The sequence below is a fragment of the Numenius arquata genome, chromosome 12 (assembly GCF_964106895.1).
Source record: "Numenius arquata chromosome 12, bNumArq3.hap1.1, whole genome shotgun sequence".
Classification (NCBI taxonomy): Eukaryota; Metazoa; Chordata; class Aves; order Charadriiformes; family Scolopacidae; genus Numenius; species Numenius arquata.
Window position 1 is genome coordinate 7,424,052 of NC_133587.1, and position 15,912 is coordinate 7,439,963.

The 15,912-nt window shown below is 39.3% G+C and overlaps 1 protein-coding gene across 1 annotated transcript in view; it reads left to right on the forward strand.

Annotated features, from left to right (window-relative positions):
* Positions 1-15,128, forward strand: part of BCAS1 (brain enriched myelin associated protein 1) — a 49,342-nt gene extending 34,214 nt beyond the window's left edge. The window contains exons 10-12 of the mRNA XM_074157325.1: positions 4,643-4,708; positions 8,489-8,755; positions 14,186-15,128. Coding sequence (XP_074013426.1) covers positions 4,643-4,708; positions 8,489-8,755; positions 14,186-14,260 — 408 coding nt within the window. The 3' untranslated portion in view covers positions 14,261-15,128. The remainder of the gene's footprint in view (positions 1-4,642; positions 4,709-8,488; positions 8,756-14,185) is intronic.
* Positions 15,129-15,912: the final 784 nt, after the last annotated feature.

Here is a 15,912-nt window from a genome sequence, read left to right on the forward strand (position 1 = left end):
GTCACACTACCAAAAAAATAGCACTGATTAAAAAAATAAAGCTGTTCCAAACCCATCTTAATCACCATGGAAGAAAACAGAGCTGTGTAAAAAGCGGTAGACGTATCACTGCTCTAATCCAGATTTTGGCCTAGAAATGTGGACCTGGTACGTAGGGAAACATCTACCCACATGGGAAACAGAATTGTATTAACTGTGTAACTTATTTTGCAGCTTTTTGAAACCTTTCATAGTCATCTACTCTACTTTTGGGTATCAATTTCCAAACAGATCCTGGTTTATTTTAATGTTTTTATTGTCCTTGAAGTATGTCTCAGGCTGTTTCCTCTGAATAACTTTTGGATTCCTGGATCACTGCTGTGTTGTTGCACAAAATCGGAGCTATGTATCTGCCCTACAGCTTCATGCCGTTGAGTCAATCAGTATTTCTGATTCCTAAGGCAGGCAGAAGGATTTTAAGCCACTGCTAAACAACTAGCTTCTGTAAAGCTTTTGAACTAGTGGTGAGTGCTGAGAATGCATGAAATGTTTAAAATTCCCAACACAGGCTTGATTTTCTCACAAGGAAGAGGGGGGAAAGCTCCAGGGCTGTGGGGCCAAGAGCTCCGAGATGAATACTGTGGAGATGTCTGGCAGGGCCCTTGCTGCTCAGAATAGCCATACTGGCAGCCTGGGCGCTAGAAGGTATAATTTCTACTGAGAAAAGGTCTATTTCCACTGTAGTTTTCTCCTGAGGTCTGGCTGCCCTACAGTAACAGTGATAAAGTGGAGGAGTTCCCGAGCCAGCTTTGCAATAGCTTGATCGCGTTCTGGTGATCTGGCACCGTGGAGCTCAGAGTGGAGTAATTTGCTCATTTTGGGGGCCTGCCATTTGCAACCTCCCTAGTCCTCACACTAATGTCATTAGTCTGCTGTTCATACTAATGCTACTTAATTTAAAGCTAACACAGACGTATGAGAGTTTACCCTGCAGCTCTAGCCACAGAATGAATGTACGTTCGAGGAGCACAGCAAAGGGCCTGACGTAAGACCATCCGCTTGTGCTTTCTACCTGTGTGAGGAACTTCATCTTACCTGAAGCACTGGGGATAAAATGATGTCTTCACTTGGTGGCATCTGTTCAACCTCTTTCACTTGTAAATCTGGACAAAACCCAGCCAATACTTAAATGTACCTTGTGGTGTTCCACCTTCCACAGGTGATGATGGGGCAGGGGGCTCCTGGACGTGTAGAAAATGCCTTGAAGTGGCATCAGAGCCTGTACAAACCATGCCATCCACGTGATGTGGGTCACTGATTCATCCAGCAGGTCCTCTCAGAGTGCTCCTCCTGCCTTGCTGCAGATGGAGTGGGCCATGAATTCCTGTAAGATAGGATCTTAACAAGCACAGGTACTTATGGTCTCTGAAACAAACCGTGGGAAGGAATGCGGCAGGACTTCCCCGATAAAACCCAGGCTCCTGTTCACTGAGATACTTTATTGTTTAGTCTCCATTCCGGCAATAGATGGATTATTGCTCTGGCTGCTGGAAGAGATTGACTTTTAATTTGATATTAATATGGTTTTCTACTGGGTTTCTCTTCTGCCTGCAGAAGATGATCCCAAGGTATTCTGATATCATCCACAATTATGTTACACAGGTTAACCACCAGGCACCTAAAAAAGGTAGCTTAACTTCTTAGGAGTCAAGCCTGGGACTCAGAAATTAAGCTTAATTTTACTTCAGTCTACCCTGAGCCTCAGAGAGGCAACTCAGTTATTGCCTGTGTGCCTCGGTTTTGACATGTTCTGCTCAGAGAGCACAAGCACGGGCTGATGGCAAGCAGACATTTAGACCCACAGCACTATCGTTAACACTGTTGACACAAGGATAGCCGCTGTGAGAGCCAGGAGAAATTCACTCTGGAAAAGTCAGGGTCTATCTGGAAGGCTGCCTGCTGACTTGCTCAGTACGGATGTCCATTCTTATTTGTGATTAATTGTTTGCAATTGCAAAGGTCACAGAAGTCATTGCTGTGGTTAAAATGGGAGAGGGTTAACTAATGCTATAAAAGGTATTGGGAAATTATGGAAAGATATAAAGCATTAGTTTAAAGCCCGTGATTCAGAAAGAGATGAAGAAATACCACTGCTCTTCTATCTAACTAGGCTACACCTACATGAAGGTGAAATACTATGCTGCTAGTTGAAAGGCACTCATGCCTCATTAATGAAAATCAAATAGCTCATTATTTACAGGGTGGGGTACATCAGACCCAATGCAGACATCTTGGTAGAAATGGCTACACCTGAGCTGGTCACCCCAGGTTCCCTTTAAGGGCACTGAGTAGAGGTGAGCAGGTCTGAGAGCCCCATAGGATCTAGCACGTGGTCAGATGATATGAGCCCTGAAAGTTCATGCTTTTCTCCATAGAATACAAACAGGTGCAAAGCTAGGTAAGATAAATATTTTCAAAATGTCTGTTTTGAGATATTTTGTGGAGATAAGGGTGTAAAATGGCATTTTTAAATCAGAATGAGCAGAATTACCAACTGTAAACTGAGGCTGTAGCCTTTGTCCTCAACTGGGAAGTTGACTGGCAGCACAGTTGGTCTAAGATAGCATTGAGTATGGTCTCTATAAATAAAAATTCCTATTTTTGGATTAATGAAGATGCTCCCAATTAAAATATATCTTTCTCAAATAACAAAAAAAAAGTATTTCTAAATTATCTGCAGTGTTTGTGCTGACCTACTTCCCCACGTAAATAAACTTGTACGTTATAAACAGCATTTGGAATCAAGAGTAGCTATTTTATGTTGTCCCACCTTACATTTTCACAAATAAGGAAAGAAAATTTAGAAGTCTATTGCTTGTCCTTCTCTTCTCATTTAAAGATAAGCTGACCTACCCTTGTTGCTGCAGGAAGCTTTCAGCAGCAGCAATCCTAAATGTCCAAAGGCGAGTTGGTCAGCAGTGCTCTAGAGAGAAATCCTCGTGATCGTTATGTATACATTTCACTGAAGGCAAGAGGGAACTTTGTCTAGGAAAAGACCTTAAGGTCTGATTAAATAAAAAAAAAAATAAAAAAAGATGGATTGCTAAAGGTTGGGTAAAGGCAGGTTTGTTTGTTTTTTGTTTTGTTTTTTTTTTTTTAAGGAAAAAAATAGGTAATAAAGTGGTTGCTGTTATAGCATACACTTTTTTTTTTCCTGAAGGCATTTAAAGGCTTACTGAAATAGAAATGCAAACTAGATCTTATCACAATACATCTTCATACACTCTGGACTGAGTTTCTATCCTGCAATGTTGAGACAGACCACACTGTGCTTCCTCCCCTCTGTTTCTGCAACCTCTTACACAGATAAAGAGTCATGAGCATAAACATGTGGGAGACTGAGCAGCGGTGTGTTCCAGAAAGAGATTTTTTTTTTTTTTTTATTTTTTTTTTTTTCCCCACAATTTGTGACAAGTAATGAATTATCATGGAGTGGTTTAGTTTTCTATCATGCTGCTGCTACATATTGATTTTCTGTGGTTTTATAGGAAAATCAAAGACTGAAGTAGGTCCTCGCGATAGCACCGTACACAGGATCAGGTTGATACTGTTGTGCTTCAAGTAACAAACCTACGAGCTGCAGAAAACCACAAATCCGCCCGACCTATCTTTAGAACAGAAGTCACATCCTTTCATTGTTTTCATTGAACTTACGCAATGAAAAATGACATTTAAATTTGGGCACTTTGAAATTCTGGAATTTATTTCATGCTTTACTGCTAAACTCTGTGTCTTATATGATACTTGGGAGAATATCTCATTGAACGCTCTAACACACTTGTTAATTAAAAATGTACGTTTGTTTCTTTTATATTACTAATTGTAACTAAACCTTAATCTAGCTGTCACAAATCTTGTAACATTTACTCATTGAGCTACTTTTGTCAAACAGGTTTTTCGCATTTTTAAATCTAGATAGAAACAGGGGATTGTGCCTTAAAAACGTATTTCAGAGCCAAGATTTGTTGTGAATGACCTGCCAGTGCTGCAGCCTCGGGCTCTGCTCTGATTGTCTGGGCTGGGAAGAGCGGGCACCAAGAAGGGCCATTACTTAGATGTAGACAGCGAGAAGGCAGAAACTGGAAAGCAAAAATTGTGAAAAGTGGATGCTGATGATAAAATATAAAAATATATCCATAAAGCTGAGTGGATTTTAATTATTCACGGGATATGCACTTAGTATGATCGTTAAAAAGAAAGGAAGTCCCACTAGATCTTATAAAACAGATTTGCCTCTGAAAAGCAAGCAAAAGCTCTTTCCTAGAAAACTACAGTGGCCAGGCTGATAGCACTGTTGTCTTTACTGGCTGATATGATCTCTGGTCCACTGAGAGCTCATTCATATTTCTCAGGCCTTAATGGGAAAATTGACTTCCAAGAGACAATCACTTCACATAGAAAAGAACTAGCAAAAATCTACCTTGGAGATGTGGGTATTACAAAAATGTTGGTAGAGTTTCTGAAATGTCTGGTTTTATTTTAGTGTTGTAAAGAGTATCCTTAAATCAAACCTTGCATTTTTTGATTCATGTGTGTTTTCGTATGGAATTAATGCCTCAAACAGGAACCCAGTTAGAAGTCCTATAATCCTTTGTTATTTTAGTCAGTCAAGGGTGATGGAGGGACAACCATTTCAGAAGAGGTAAATGGCCCAAGCCCCAACCCCCAAGTAAGTGCCTGGATTTTTTCATCTTTTGGTGATGGGTTATTGTCACCTACTTCCATACAATTCCAGATTTTGAAATGTAAAAAATCACTGAAAGAAAAGTGCTACGTGCTCCCTGAGCTTCCTGTATTTACATCTTTCTTTACTTATCTATTTATTTTACCTATTAATACTATTAAACAAGATTTTAAAGGGTCACTATTAGATTTATAAAAATGCCTTTTTGCAGCTGTGTTCCTTTTCTTAAAATAATTAGTGGTTTTATGTTCAATTTTATTCCTATCTCTCACTATTATTTTACTTTCTGCGTGTACCTTGGCTTAGGCAGTGAAACTCAATACACACAGCTAGAATAATTTTTACTCTGTTGATTTACTTGTCTCCTGAGGAAAAGATCATTTAGGTGGAAACTCTGTAGAAGAGAAATGAAAGTGAGAATGAAAACTGTTCACTGTAATTTAACAAAAGCCGTGAAAATATTTTTTCTTATTCTGTTTTTGTTTCTTTCATTCTATGTTCTTAAAAGCTAAACCAAAACTTTGGATGTGACCTTTACATCATATTCTTTATGGCTTTAAGAATGCTTTAGAAAAATCACATTTTCATTATAAATACACATATTGTTACCTCTTCTGAGAGTCAAACCCCCAGCTGTTGCAAGTCAAGATTTCCAGAATAATTACCTTCAGTAATGAGAGATAAAACACAGGTTCTTTCTATAGACATAAGGTTTCCTTTGCTCCTGAGAGCAAAACTGAAGTTGTATTGAAAACTGACATTTCAGGATTTTCTTTTATTACCTCATTTTTTAATTAATAGTAAAATTATTTTCTTACTCTTCCTATTTTCATGATGTCCTAAGGTTAATCTTTAGGAATTACTTCTCTAAAAGCATCCCTAATATAGAAAGTCTTGTCTTGTGACATTTATTCCTTATTCATACAACAGCTTTGTGAAATGATCCGGGTAAGTGACTAAAAGTTATGGTCCTATCATTTTATTATTTTAATTAGCAGCCAGTTTCCTCCCATTTTTCTTAAATCAGTTTATTAGTCTTCTTCCTTCTCTTGCTTGCACTGGTGTAAAATAGCACAGCATTACATAGAAGACTGTATCTGCTGTTGACTTTTTCCTTTTTTAGAATTTCTGTGAAATGCTCTCCTTAAATTATGCAATCACATCTCTGGAATGCTGTGATTCTTCTTCGCTTTTCATCACTGCCATTCTGTCTGCTGCAGAAATGCATTACAACACTGATCCAAAATCTGCAGAAATATAGGGGTCTGCCTTTTTGCCTTTTGCCCTTAAATAGCAGCCTTGGATTAAGGTCGCCTCTAAAGTGACGGGAGAAAATACTATCCTGTTAATCTTCTTTTTTTTTTTTTTCTTTCTAGTGACACTGTTAATGTTGAGAGAGTAAAAGCAATCTGTCAGGTGCAGATCACCCTTTAGAATAAGAAACATTAACATGTTTCATTATTCATAGGCTTCACTTTGTATTTCCTGAGCTGCTCCCATCAATATAAAATATGCCAATTTCCTGCCTTTCAAGGTTAATATGAAACACCTCAAAGAGATTATCTGATTGGAATTTTTTTTTTCTTATTTTGCCTGGAAAATGTATTATGAATATATTTTTTTTTAAAGTGTTTTGTTTGACTAACATCAAAGGCTCAAACCTGCTCACAGAAACAGTCCCGTTGCATCCAGTTTGGGTTTGGCTGCAATACTGTAACTGTCAGGCACCCACACAATCAAACACGTGTGGTGAGGAAGACTCAACTCTAATTTTACACCTGCAGAATAAACCCACAGATTTCACAGAGTGTTAATAAGGGTTAGAAGTTGTTCTGGCACCTTTGAACTTGGACGTATCCAGTCTCGTAGCTGTATTTGGGTGCTGTGGTTATTTTTGAATTGAATGTGCACGTTTGCAATTGTACCAAAGAGAAAAATTTCAAAAGCGAGCTGAGGCAAATAAGAGTAAGAAGGATCTTGTCAAACTAACCGATGGGTTCAGCAACAGAGAGCTTCCCGTCTGGCAGTTCAAGTGAGTCAGAAAGAAAGAGACAGTATTAAATTTGGGTTTGTGAAGTTCTGCTGGTCCTTGTGCTGGGTGGGAGAGCTCCTGCGTCACTTGGGCACTCAGACGTGCAGCCCAGCAGGTCCGTCTCCCCAGGCGAGGTGAACAAGGTGCAGGTAGTGTGTGGTGTCTGAGCAGCCCCAGGTGACAGTTCTCTACTCTGACGTTATGGAATTGGCTTTAATAAACTATCGACACTCAGATGGTGCCTGACTATGGTGTATGGGGCTACTAATCACCTGCATCTCCAGGTTCCATGTGCTGTCTTCAGGTATCTCCTGCAGCACTAGAACAAAGACTAACTTCATTACTGCATTTTTTAAGTCTAAAAGCAGACAAACCCAGGTGTAAGCAAATATATAGCCACGTATGTCTCTCCTTTGGAAAACGAAATAGTTAATACAAGCACACATGAGGACTTAAGCTAACTGGTCAAGTCTGAATGAATTAAATGCTTGCAGGTTCTATAATTTAAACGTGGGATTTTTTTTAAGATAAGGTGGGGAAGAAAGGTGAATCAAGTGAAAAAGGCCAGTGGTGGTATTGCTACCCCCTCTCATTCTTGTTTCCCCAAAATTAGAGTGGCTTGAGGGTTTTGTAAAAACAGATATGAGAGGTGTATTTGCATTCTGTTTCTCTAGAGTTTCTGCTTTCATGTTTTCCTCTGAAATCATGATGTTTAAAAATGTATTTGTTTTTAATGAAAGCTAAGCTTGTCATGTAAGTGTATAACCCTAGGCCTTTAGAAGAACATCAAATATTTTAAGACTAATGGTAAAATCCCCAAAGTTGGAAAAATTACACAGCATTAAGCTCTAGGCTGCGCCCTGAGGGCAGATGTAAGATTTCCAGCTCTTCAACATGGCAAGTTTTTGTGCTATTTTAACAGCTATGTTAATAGGTAAGGCAATATGGTTTTTTGCATCAGAAAAAAAGAAAATCCCATTTTGTAAACAGACTTCCTAGCAAAAACATATCTAGTCATTTGCTACTCTGCAAACAGTGACAGTTTCATTGTCTTATCCTTTGTTTGCCGGATTTGATTTTTCTCCTGTGAACTTCAAACATATCCCGTACTTCTCTGAGTTTCAGAATCCTTTCCTTTACTATAAATAGGTGCTCTGTCATTGTGTTTGTCCTTGGAATATTTGCTATCTCTCCTTTTGCACTTGTACGTGAAATTTTCTATGATGCTGTGGCCTTCCATCGCCAAACCCTATGTTGTTATTTTTTGGTGAAGTGTTGCAGTTTCATAGCGGAGTTGTTTTTATCCTTTGCTTTATGGTGTCTTTTACTTCTTTTCTCTCCCAAATCCCAAACCCCTTTCTGGGTGCTTTCACAGCAAAAGCTGGGGGGGTCTCAGTTGGCAGTGCATGCTCTTGACTCTCTGCATTTTCCATGTATGATCTCTGCCTCCTAAAAAAGGTTCAGCATAGACATACACGTAAATAAAGCAGGTCTATGCAAGGATGGTTTGATCTTGCAGTCTTTGCTCGTGTAAGTAATTCTATCAGCTCCCTGGGAGTCCTTCCCTAAGTCAAGGCTGCAGGAGTTTGTCCCAAACTCTGTAAATGAAAATGTGTTGGACGGCAGGATTTCTCCCTGCCAGGTGGCCTTTCATTTTTTAATATATTTATGGATCACCTTCCAAAATGTTTACATTTCACACTAAAAATAACCATTGTTTGAAACTGCTTTAGACGTTAAACTCCACAGAGAGGCCAGTTGCCCCAGCTGAAAGTGAACCTGTGGGCCAAAAGAGCAAAGAGAGTTCAAAAGACAAGAAGTCTACCGTGGAGCTGAGCAAGCAGAAAGGCAGCAAACAGGAAACAAGGGAGCAGCCAGACTCCAGGGAGCAGCAAGCAGCCGAGACCGACTCCATCCAGAACGGAGGAGACGCTTCAAAGGAACCCTCCTTCAAGAAGACAGAGAAGAGGCAGTCACTCGGAGGGTTCTTTAAGGGCCTTGTACGTTAACTTGATCTTATCTTTTCAGTCATTTTTCAGCTGATTTAAGCAGCCAGCCTGCAAGCTGTTAGCCATGCAAGGTTTGTGCTCGGATGGAGTGCAACTTCACAAGCAGCTTGCAGGACTAAGGCCAAGCAACAGCAAGTTTTTGGGCAAAGGCAAGAAAACTTGAGCCTCAGGGTACTGATTCACAGCTGGGTACGGTTTACTATGGGAGAGCTATAATTGTTCCCACACCCCTGTTTCAGAGGTTCGTGCCTTGGCTACTGGGATGACTCAATTGTTTCCGTAGTAAGTACTAAACCACCTACAAATTACGGTGTGTTTATGAGGGAAAAGTGGAGGTGATGCCAGTTCACCAGAGTAACGCCATGATGGTGGTTCAGCTGCTGCTTCAGAGCAGATGAGACCTCTCTGCAAGGCAGGAAACCCCTGCAAGGAAAAAATCAAGGTAGACCACTGGGTGGGTGGGAACCAGCATAGTGGTCACAAGATAAGTGCCTCGTGTTAGCTATCTATTATAGACTACTTAAAGCACACAAAAAAATGCACGTGATACTTTTTCTTCCTGATTTTTTTTTTTTTTGTTAAATCTTACCCTAAATTTGCTATGCCCCCTTCACTGAAACCTGAAATGTAGAGATGAAAGAATTCAGCACACTAAAAATTTGAGTTGGTGTTACTGATGCAACTAGTGGTTCCTTGGAGTGTTAAATAGATGGGAAATTCCCCCCTCCAACACCACTTGTCCATATTCAGGGACAAATATAGAAATAAAAGCACAGGTTAGACCTGGAACTGCCTTTCGAGCAAGAGGGCAGATTTCCATTGTTTTTTATAAATAATTTTTTATAAACAATTGGAAGGATGCAGTTTGCTCCTCTTTCCTCGAATTGCCACACCACCAATGAATTCATAGAGCTATAGGGTCATTTTTAGCATCTTTTGGAAACCTTCTGTGTAAACTGAGCTTCATCACAAATTTCAAGTGATGCAAAGAACCTAAACACATTTGACTGTTACTTGTAACAATTCCTAGTGAATCTGGCTCCCCTGAGAGACTTACAGCTTTTCTTCCTTCCTCCCTACCCTACCTCTAAGGCTGACAGGAAGGAAAAAAAACTAGGCAATCTCCAGGTCTGAAGGAAGAAAACTCAAGCAATATAGATTGAAATGGTAATGCAGAGTTAAAAATTAGCCCTGTTATGACACCGGCTTATAAAGTTAGGCTGCCATGCAGACCAGTATGACTCATTCAGAGGCAGATGTTTTTCCACATCATAAGAAGTGTTTAATTTGCACACATTTCACAGAATTACTATGTATCCTACAGAGTGCAATTTGCATTACCAAAATTATTACATATTAGAAGGGGAATTAAGAAAAAAAGAAAAATAACTTTCTGCAACATTGACTAGCAACAGTTCAGCCACTTCTGCTTTCTGTTTCACCCCATTGTTCTGGGGTAAAATCTTGGTCTGCTGTGAATCAGTGGGATTTTCCTGTAGTTTCAATGAAGCAAGGAAGTCCTGGAGCTCACCTGGAGTAACTACCAACTTGCACTGGCTTGCACTCATCTTGGCTCCCAGGGAAGCCAAGAGGAGAAATGGTTTTGCTTAGCACAATGTGAAAAAGCCAGGGTATTGTTTTATATGTAGCTGTGAATTATATTAGCTAATCAAAGTTATGCATGCTCATGTGCACTTTTTTTTTTCCTCACCCCCTTTGCCTCCAAATTCTGTACGAAATTTCCATTATGTATGTGTGTGACATCTGATCCACACTCAGAAGCATGGTGTGTAGGTATCGTATCCTGCGCTGGGTATTGGCAACCTCCCCCCCAGCAGTGAAATCAGGAGTTCTGTTACTTAAACCACTTAAACCATGGTAACAGATCTCTTAACGACAACTGGAGGGGAGGAAGACAGCCACATTTTTCTGGCATAGGTTATCTAGAAATGGGGCAAATGTTAACTGCCTCTATTATTTCTGGAGATAATTGAGATTTGTTTCTCTGGTCTGGAGTTTTGTTGAAATTAAGCACTGACAGCCCTCCTTTGTCAAAATTCTCACTGTAGCTGCTGTGTGAGAAAGGGTTTGTCTGTTGACAATTGCACTTTATTTTGTATGGTGTCATTCATCCAAGCTGTATCCAAAAATCTTTCATAGGGTTTAACAATAGACACAAATTTAGAATTATTCCAGAAAGGGAGATATGAAGAAGCGCACAGAAACACGCTTTCAAGTGCGAGTTCAGGACACAGAGAAAGGCAGGAAAGGTGTCTCTGACTTAAAGGCAAGAAAAAACTTTTTGATTAAGAAAGGAGATTGTGAAGAGGTAAAAAGACCTTTTGGGAAAAAAAATGCAGAATAAATGTAGAGGAAGAAGAGGCATTCTGTGAGATATTTTTGCTTGCTCAAGTAGCATGCCAGACAGCTTGGCTGTATAGTCCCTTGTCTTCTGTTGCAATTATAGAGGCCAATAGTATTCCTACAGCTTCCCTCTCCCACTAATAGAACATAGCACTTTAAATAAATAAATAAATAAAAAGTAGTTTTTGATAACAGCATAGCTGATTTGGTCAGTTTATTGTGCTTTTGAACTGGGAGAAAAAAAATCAACCACAAAATTGAGGTCTGTGTATGGAAAATATCTCACAGAAAATGACTACCTCTTTTTAATAACCCTGAGAAGATTACCCACACCTGAGAAACCTAGTTCTGCAATGCTTCTAAAAAAATAATCTACACATCTAGGTGATCGTACTAAGTCCCAGGAAGGTGTGATCATTAATGTTAAAGTATTAGATCACACACAAACCAATGCCAGAATTTCCATTTCAAGATAACAGCTCAAATATCTGTAACAACTCTGCAGAAATATTAAGCTTTATGTTGATAAAATGGAAGCAGGAGATATTTACCAGGGGATGCAGCAGGCCTAACTTGCTCACATAATCTGAGCCCACCAAGCTCCTCCTAAATCCTGGTGAGCTATTTCAATAGCAGCTATTTTAGCACCACGCTCCCGAATCTGCCGATTCCTCTGGGAAAGGGCACGGAGTAAGAGGATGTCATAGTGCAGGAATGCAGCTGATGAGAACACTTCAGTTCAAGCATCTGCTCCCAGTTGGGCTGACAAACGCTGAAATTTTTGATACAAATGGAGGCACTTAGGCAAGGAAACAGTGTTATGGCCCGGCTGCATGGTTTTAGTACAGACGATAAGGTCCAGTGGTTGTTCCTATAGTAAAAGAGATTCATTTATAAGCTATATAAAATGCAAAGGTATTTAGTGAGTCTTAGAAAGATTAGATTAGAAAGAAAAAGAAAAAAAAAGATTAATTACATTGTTTTCTGAGCTGGAATAACTCATACTTAAGTTGTCAGAAGCTGGGAGTGCTTAGCATGTGGAAACTATTCTGACCTATTCTGATTAGAGTATCTGCTATACTGACACAAACTTCTCCTGAGCAGAAGCTGGAAAAAAAAATATACTCCAATACCGTGACATTCCTCTGTGTGCACTTTAAAGTGCTCTGCCCAAAATAATACGCTTCAGCTTAATTGTCACAAATGCAGGCAACTTCCACGGCAGTGAAAGGGGTTGTGCAAAGTAACTGAGAGCAAGACGTGAGCCGGTGGTACCTGTGCTTCTGAATCTGAGGGCAGAGCTGGAATTTGTCTGTTAAAAGGGCAGGAACAAAGTTCGTTCTTTCTTTCACACTGGGCTTGGAAATTCCAGTTTAACAAGAATCATCTGCCAGTCTCTCTCAAAGCTTCCTGCTTTAATCGGCAACCACCTTGAAAATGGGTGCAGCAGGGAGACTGCAGTACAAGCAAATAACATAGGATACTTCTGCAAATGTGCTAAATGAGTCAAAATGAGGATTGTCTCAAATGAGTTCCCGCTCCTCCCCCCTCCACCCATTTATAGGAAGAATGGCAAATAGTATCATCTTGTTTCCTAAATCAGTCTAGAAATGCCTTAATATCTATATGCATCAGATAGGAGCAGCTACAGTCGACAGACTCCATTGCTCTTGTAACATGGGAAATCTTTTAACTGATGCGTAAGTTTCTAGAGTTGCTAGAGAAATTTGGAATGACTAGGTCATTTACTATTGTTTGATGGCTATTAGAAACTATTACATTTTTTTATGTGTCTTCCATTTGCTGCTACATATAAGTGGCCACAAAATTTTATTCTGTTCTAGACCATCTTCCAAACTCAACATCAGTGTCAGCAAAAGCAAACCCATTGCAGGCAGCTGGGCTGCACAAGTTTACACTTAGTTTGAGACAGGGGATTCTCTTAGTCCATTGTGATTTTTGGCTGCTCTTTCTTATACTTAGATTTTCAAAGGTGAAAAGTTAAAAGAATATCAATGAGGTAGAATCTAATCAATATAAAAAAACCCACTGTTTTTACTTCCCTGAAAGGGATGAGGAAGTTGAGATCTTTCACTCTCCTGGTCTGACACAGAATAGCCCTATGGTGACCCTAAGTGATGAGTCAGGTTTCCAGTGTGAAACACACTGTGTGAAAGGACAATTGGCATATGACTTTGCATGGTTCCTATTGTAAGGAAAGCACATAGCAGTCACCTTTAGCTTCGTCGTGCTGTTTTTCTGTTTAGCACGTAATGGTTTTAGCATCTGGCTCCAAACAGCATTGGCATCCTATGCAGTGTTAACAGTGACCTCTGAAACAGTGTTTGTGGATCCATTTTGCTGTCATGTTCTGAAGTTTCGATGGCTTCAAGGCCAGTAAAATTAGGCCAAGGCATCTTAAACTCATGCCAAGTTTTTATCAATTACTGGTCAAAAATTTAGTTGGTATAGCTAGATCTATGCATTTCCTTCACCTAAGCCGGATTAGTGTCTTGAACTGGTTCCAAAACCAGAATTGTATTTGTAGTGTAAAACAGCTTTATCACCCTAACATTGTCAAATACCTGTCATGCATGAAAGTATTTAATGTTCTTTTAACTTAGAGCAGACCAAGGCTGGCCATAATACACTATTAATCATGCTTGAAGGACTCTTAGCATGGTTTCAGTGAACCGTTTAGGCCAGGGAAATTTTAGAGAAAGTTCTGCCAGAACTGCAATACTACAAGTACACGGCAACATGTCTCTGATACGTTAGTCCAGTTCCTAAAAACAATTGCTTTCAGTGCTGACTGGGAAAATTATAGTAAAATAACCAATACATTTAGGCAAAGCCGCAGGCAGTAGCTTTCTGGGGTTGTCATGATGCAGATGGTGCTCATATACTTATGCATATTAAATAGAAGCCAAATTGAGAAAAGCAGGAAGGTGAAATGAGTGGAAAATATCTGTTAGAAAAACACTAACACTTAATCCCAGCCTTAACTGTCCTGAAATATTTGACATTTTTAATAAATTTCTATATCTTATTCCACAGGGCTCCAAAAGGATGTCTGATGCGGAAGTGCAAACAGATCCAGTGTCTATCCTACCTGCTGGGAAATCCAAGTAATGAACACACGTGGCTGCTGGAGGATCAGCAGCTCTCTGTAACCTCCCTTGCAGTAGAGATGACTCATTATTTTCCTTTACACGGCTGTCATCAAATGCCTGAGGCTAAAGCAAACATTGGTGTATCATTTAAGGTATATCATTTACAGGGTTTGTTCATTAGATGTTAGAAAGCAACTCTAAGGATCATCGAGCAATATGTAGTATATTTAAAGAAAGGTCATGTGGATGATTTTAAGTCTATAGAGGGTAGAGTATGTAAGGTAAGAAAGTCACAGTGAATTAAATAAATGGCAGAAAAAAATGCATGTGACAAAGGAATGCAGTTGGTGCAGCAAGGCATGAGCAACAAATCCTCGGCTTTAGAGAGCTTTAAAGCAGCCAGGAAAAAAAAAATCTCCTTTGATAAATGTTATACTTAAATGTAAAAACAACCAAGACACCTTTTGTGGTTTTCAACAGAGCTGAAATTAGCAAGAAGTCTGCAGTATAATAGAATCAGTGGTTATAAAGTTATGCTTCATATTGGTTATTAATGTAAATTAAAACGCTAAAATGCAAAGGTTTTCTTTACATGATTGAGACAACTTCTCTCTTGTGTTGGTGAGGTGGGATAACAAATTAAAAACTATTTAAGGTTCTAATAGGAACACAAGGGGGCACCCGCGTCCCCGCCGTAGTCCTAACTCCAAGGCTGTACCTACAATCCTGTTATTAATGTTTTTCAGATGATAGGAAACTTAGTTGTTTCATCAGATATTTGTTTATATCCATATTTGTAATTAATCCTAATAAAAAAAACAAACTTCAGGCACCTCCCTGTTTCGCAAGAATCCTGTAATAACTGTAGTTAATAAATTTTACAGAAAATTAAGATTTCTGTGGTTTATTCAGCTCTGGACTAACCTGGACAGGGAACCGTGGGCCTGATATTTTAATCCACACTAGCATCTGAATGATTCAGTACTGTAAATTTTGACCTCCTTATGATTAAATAAATGAATACTTATCCTTTCAAAAAAATAATTTGCTGCTTTAATCCTAAAACAAAGTTTGTTATTTACATCCCTGCTTTCTGATGGTTGACGTGACATTAAGGCAGAAATACACAACACATAAAAACTCTGCCTGTGAAGTTAATAGCTGTCATTCTTTATTTGAGTAAAGATTACAACTGGGAATCGAGTGAGAATTCTGTAAAATCTCCAGAGTTGCATTTCTAACTAGTCATAGATGACAGAAGTAAAAGAACCTTTTTTCTCCATACGAGCCCTTGTAGGTAGGTATTTTTGCGCTGGCCTCTGCAAACCTGTGGATTTGCAGCAGATGACCAAAACTTGCCGGTGGTTCTATGCACAGAGAGCAGACAAAAGGTCCTTTAGTTATAATAGTACTTTCTGTTCTCCTCCCTAGCACAATGGGCCTTTGATGACATATAAAGTGATGTCAACCAAGAGTGACCGCTTACCGATTTCAAACCTGATTCGTAACGACCTACTTCTACATCTGTGTAGGATCGGCGACTTCTGTGCATCCCCATTTATGGTTAGAAAGAGAGAAGAATTGGGTTTGTTATATCCAGCTTTGCTCCAGAAAAAAGTCTTAGGCTTTGTTTTTGCTACAAGATATACAGCTTTAATCAAATCAATGCAT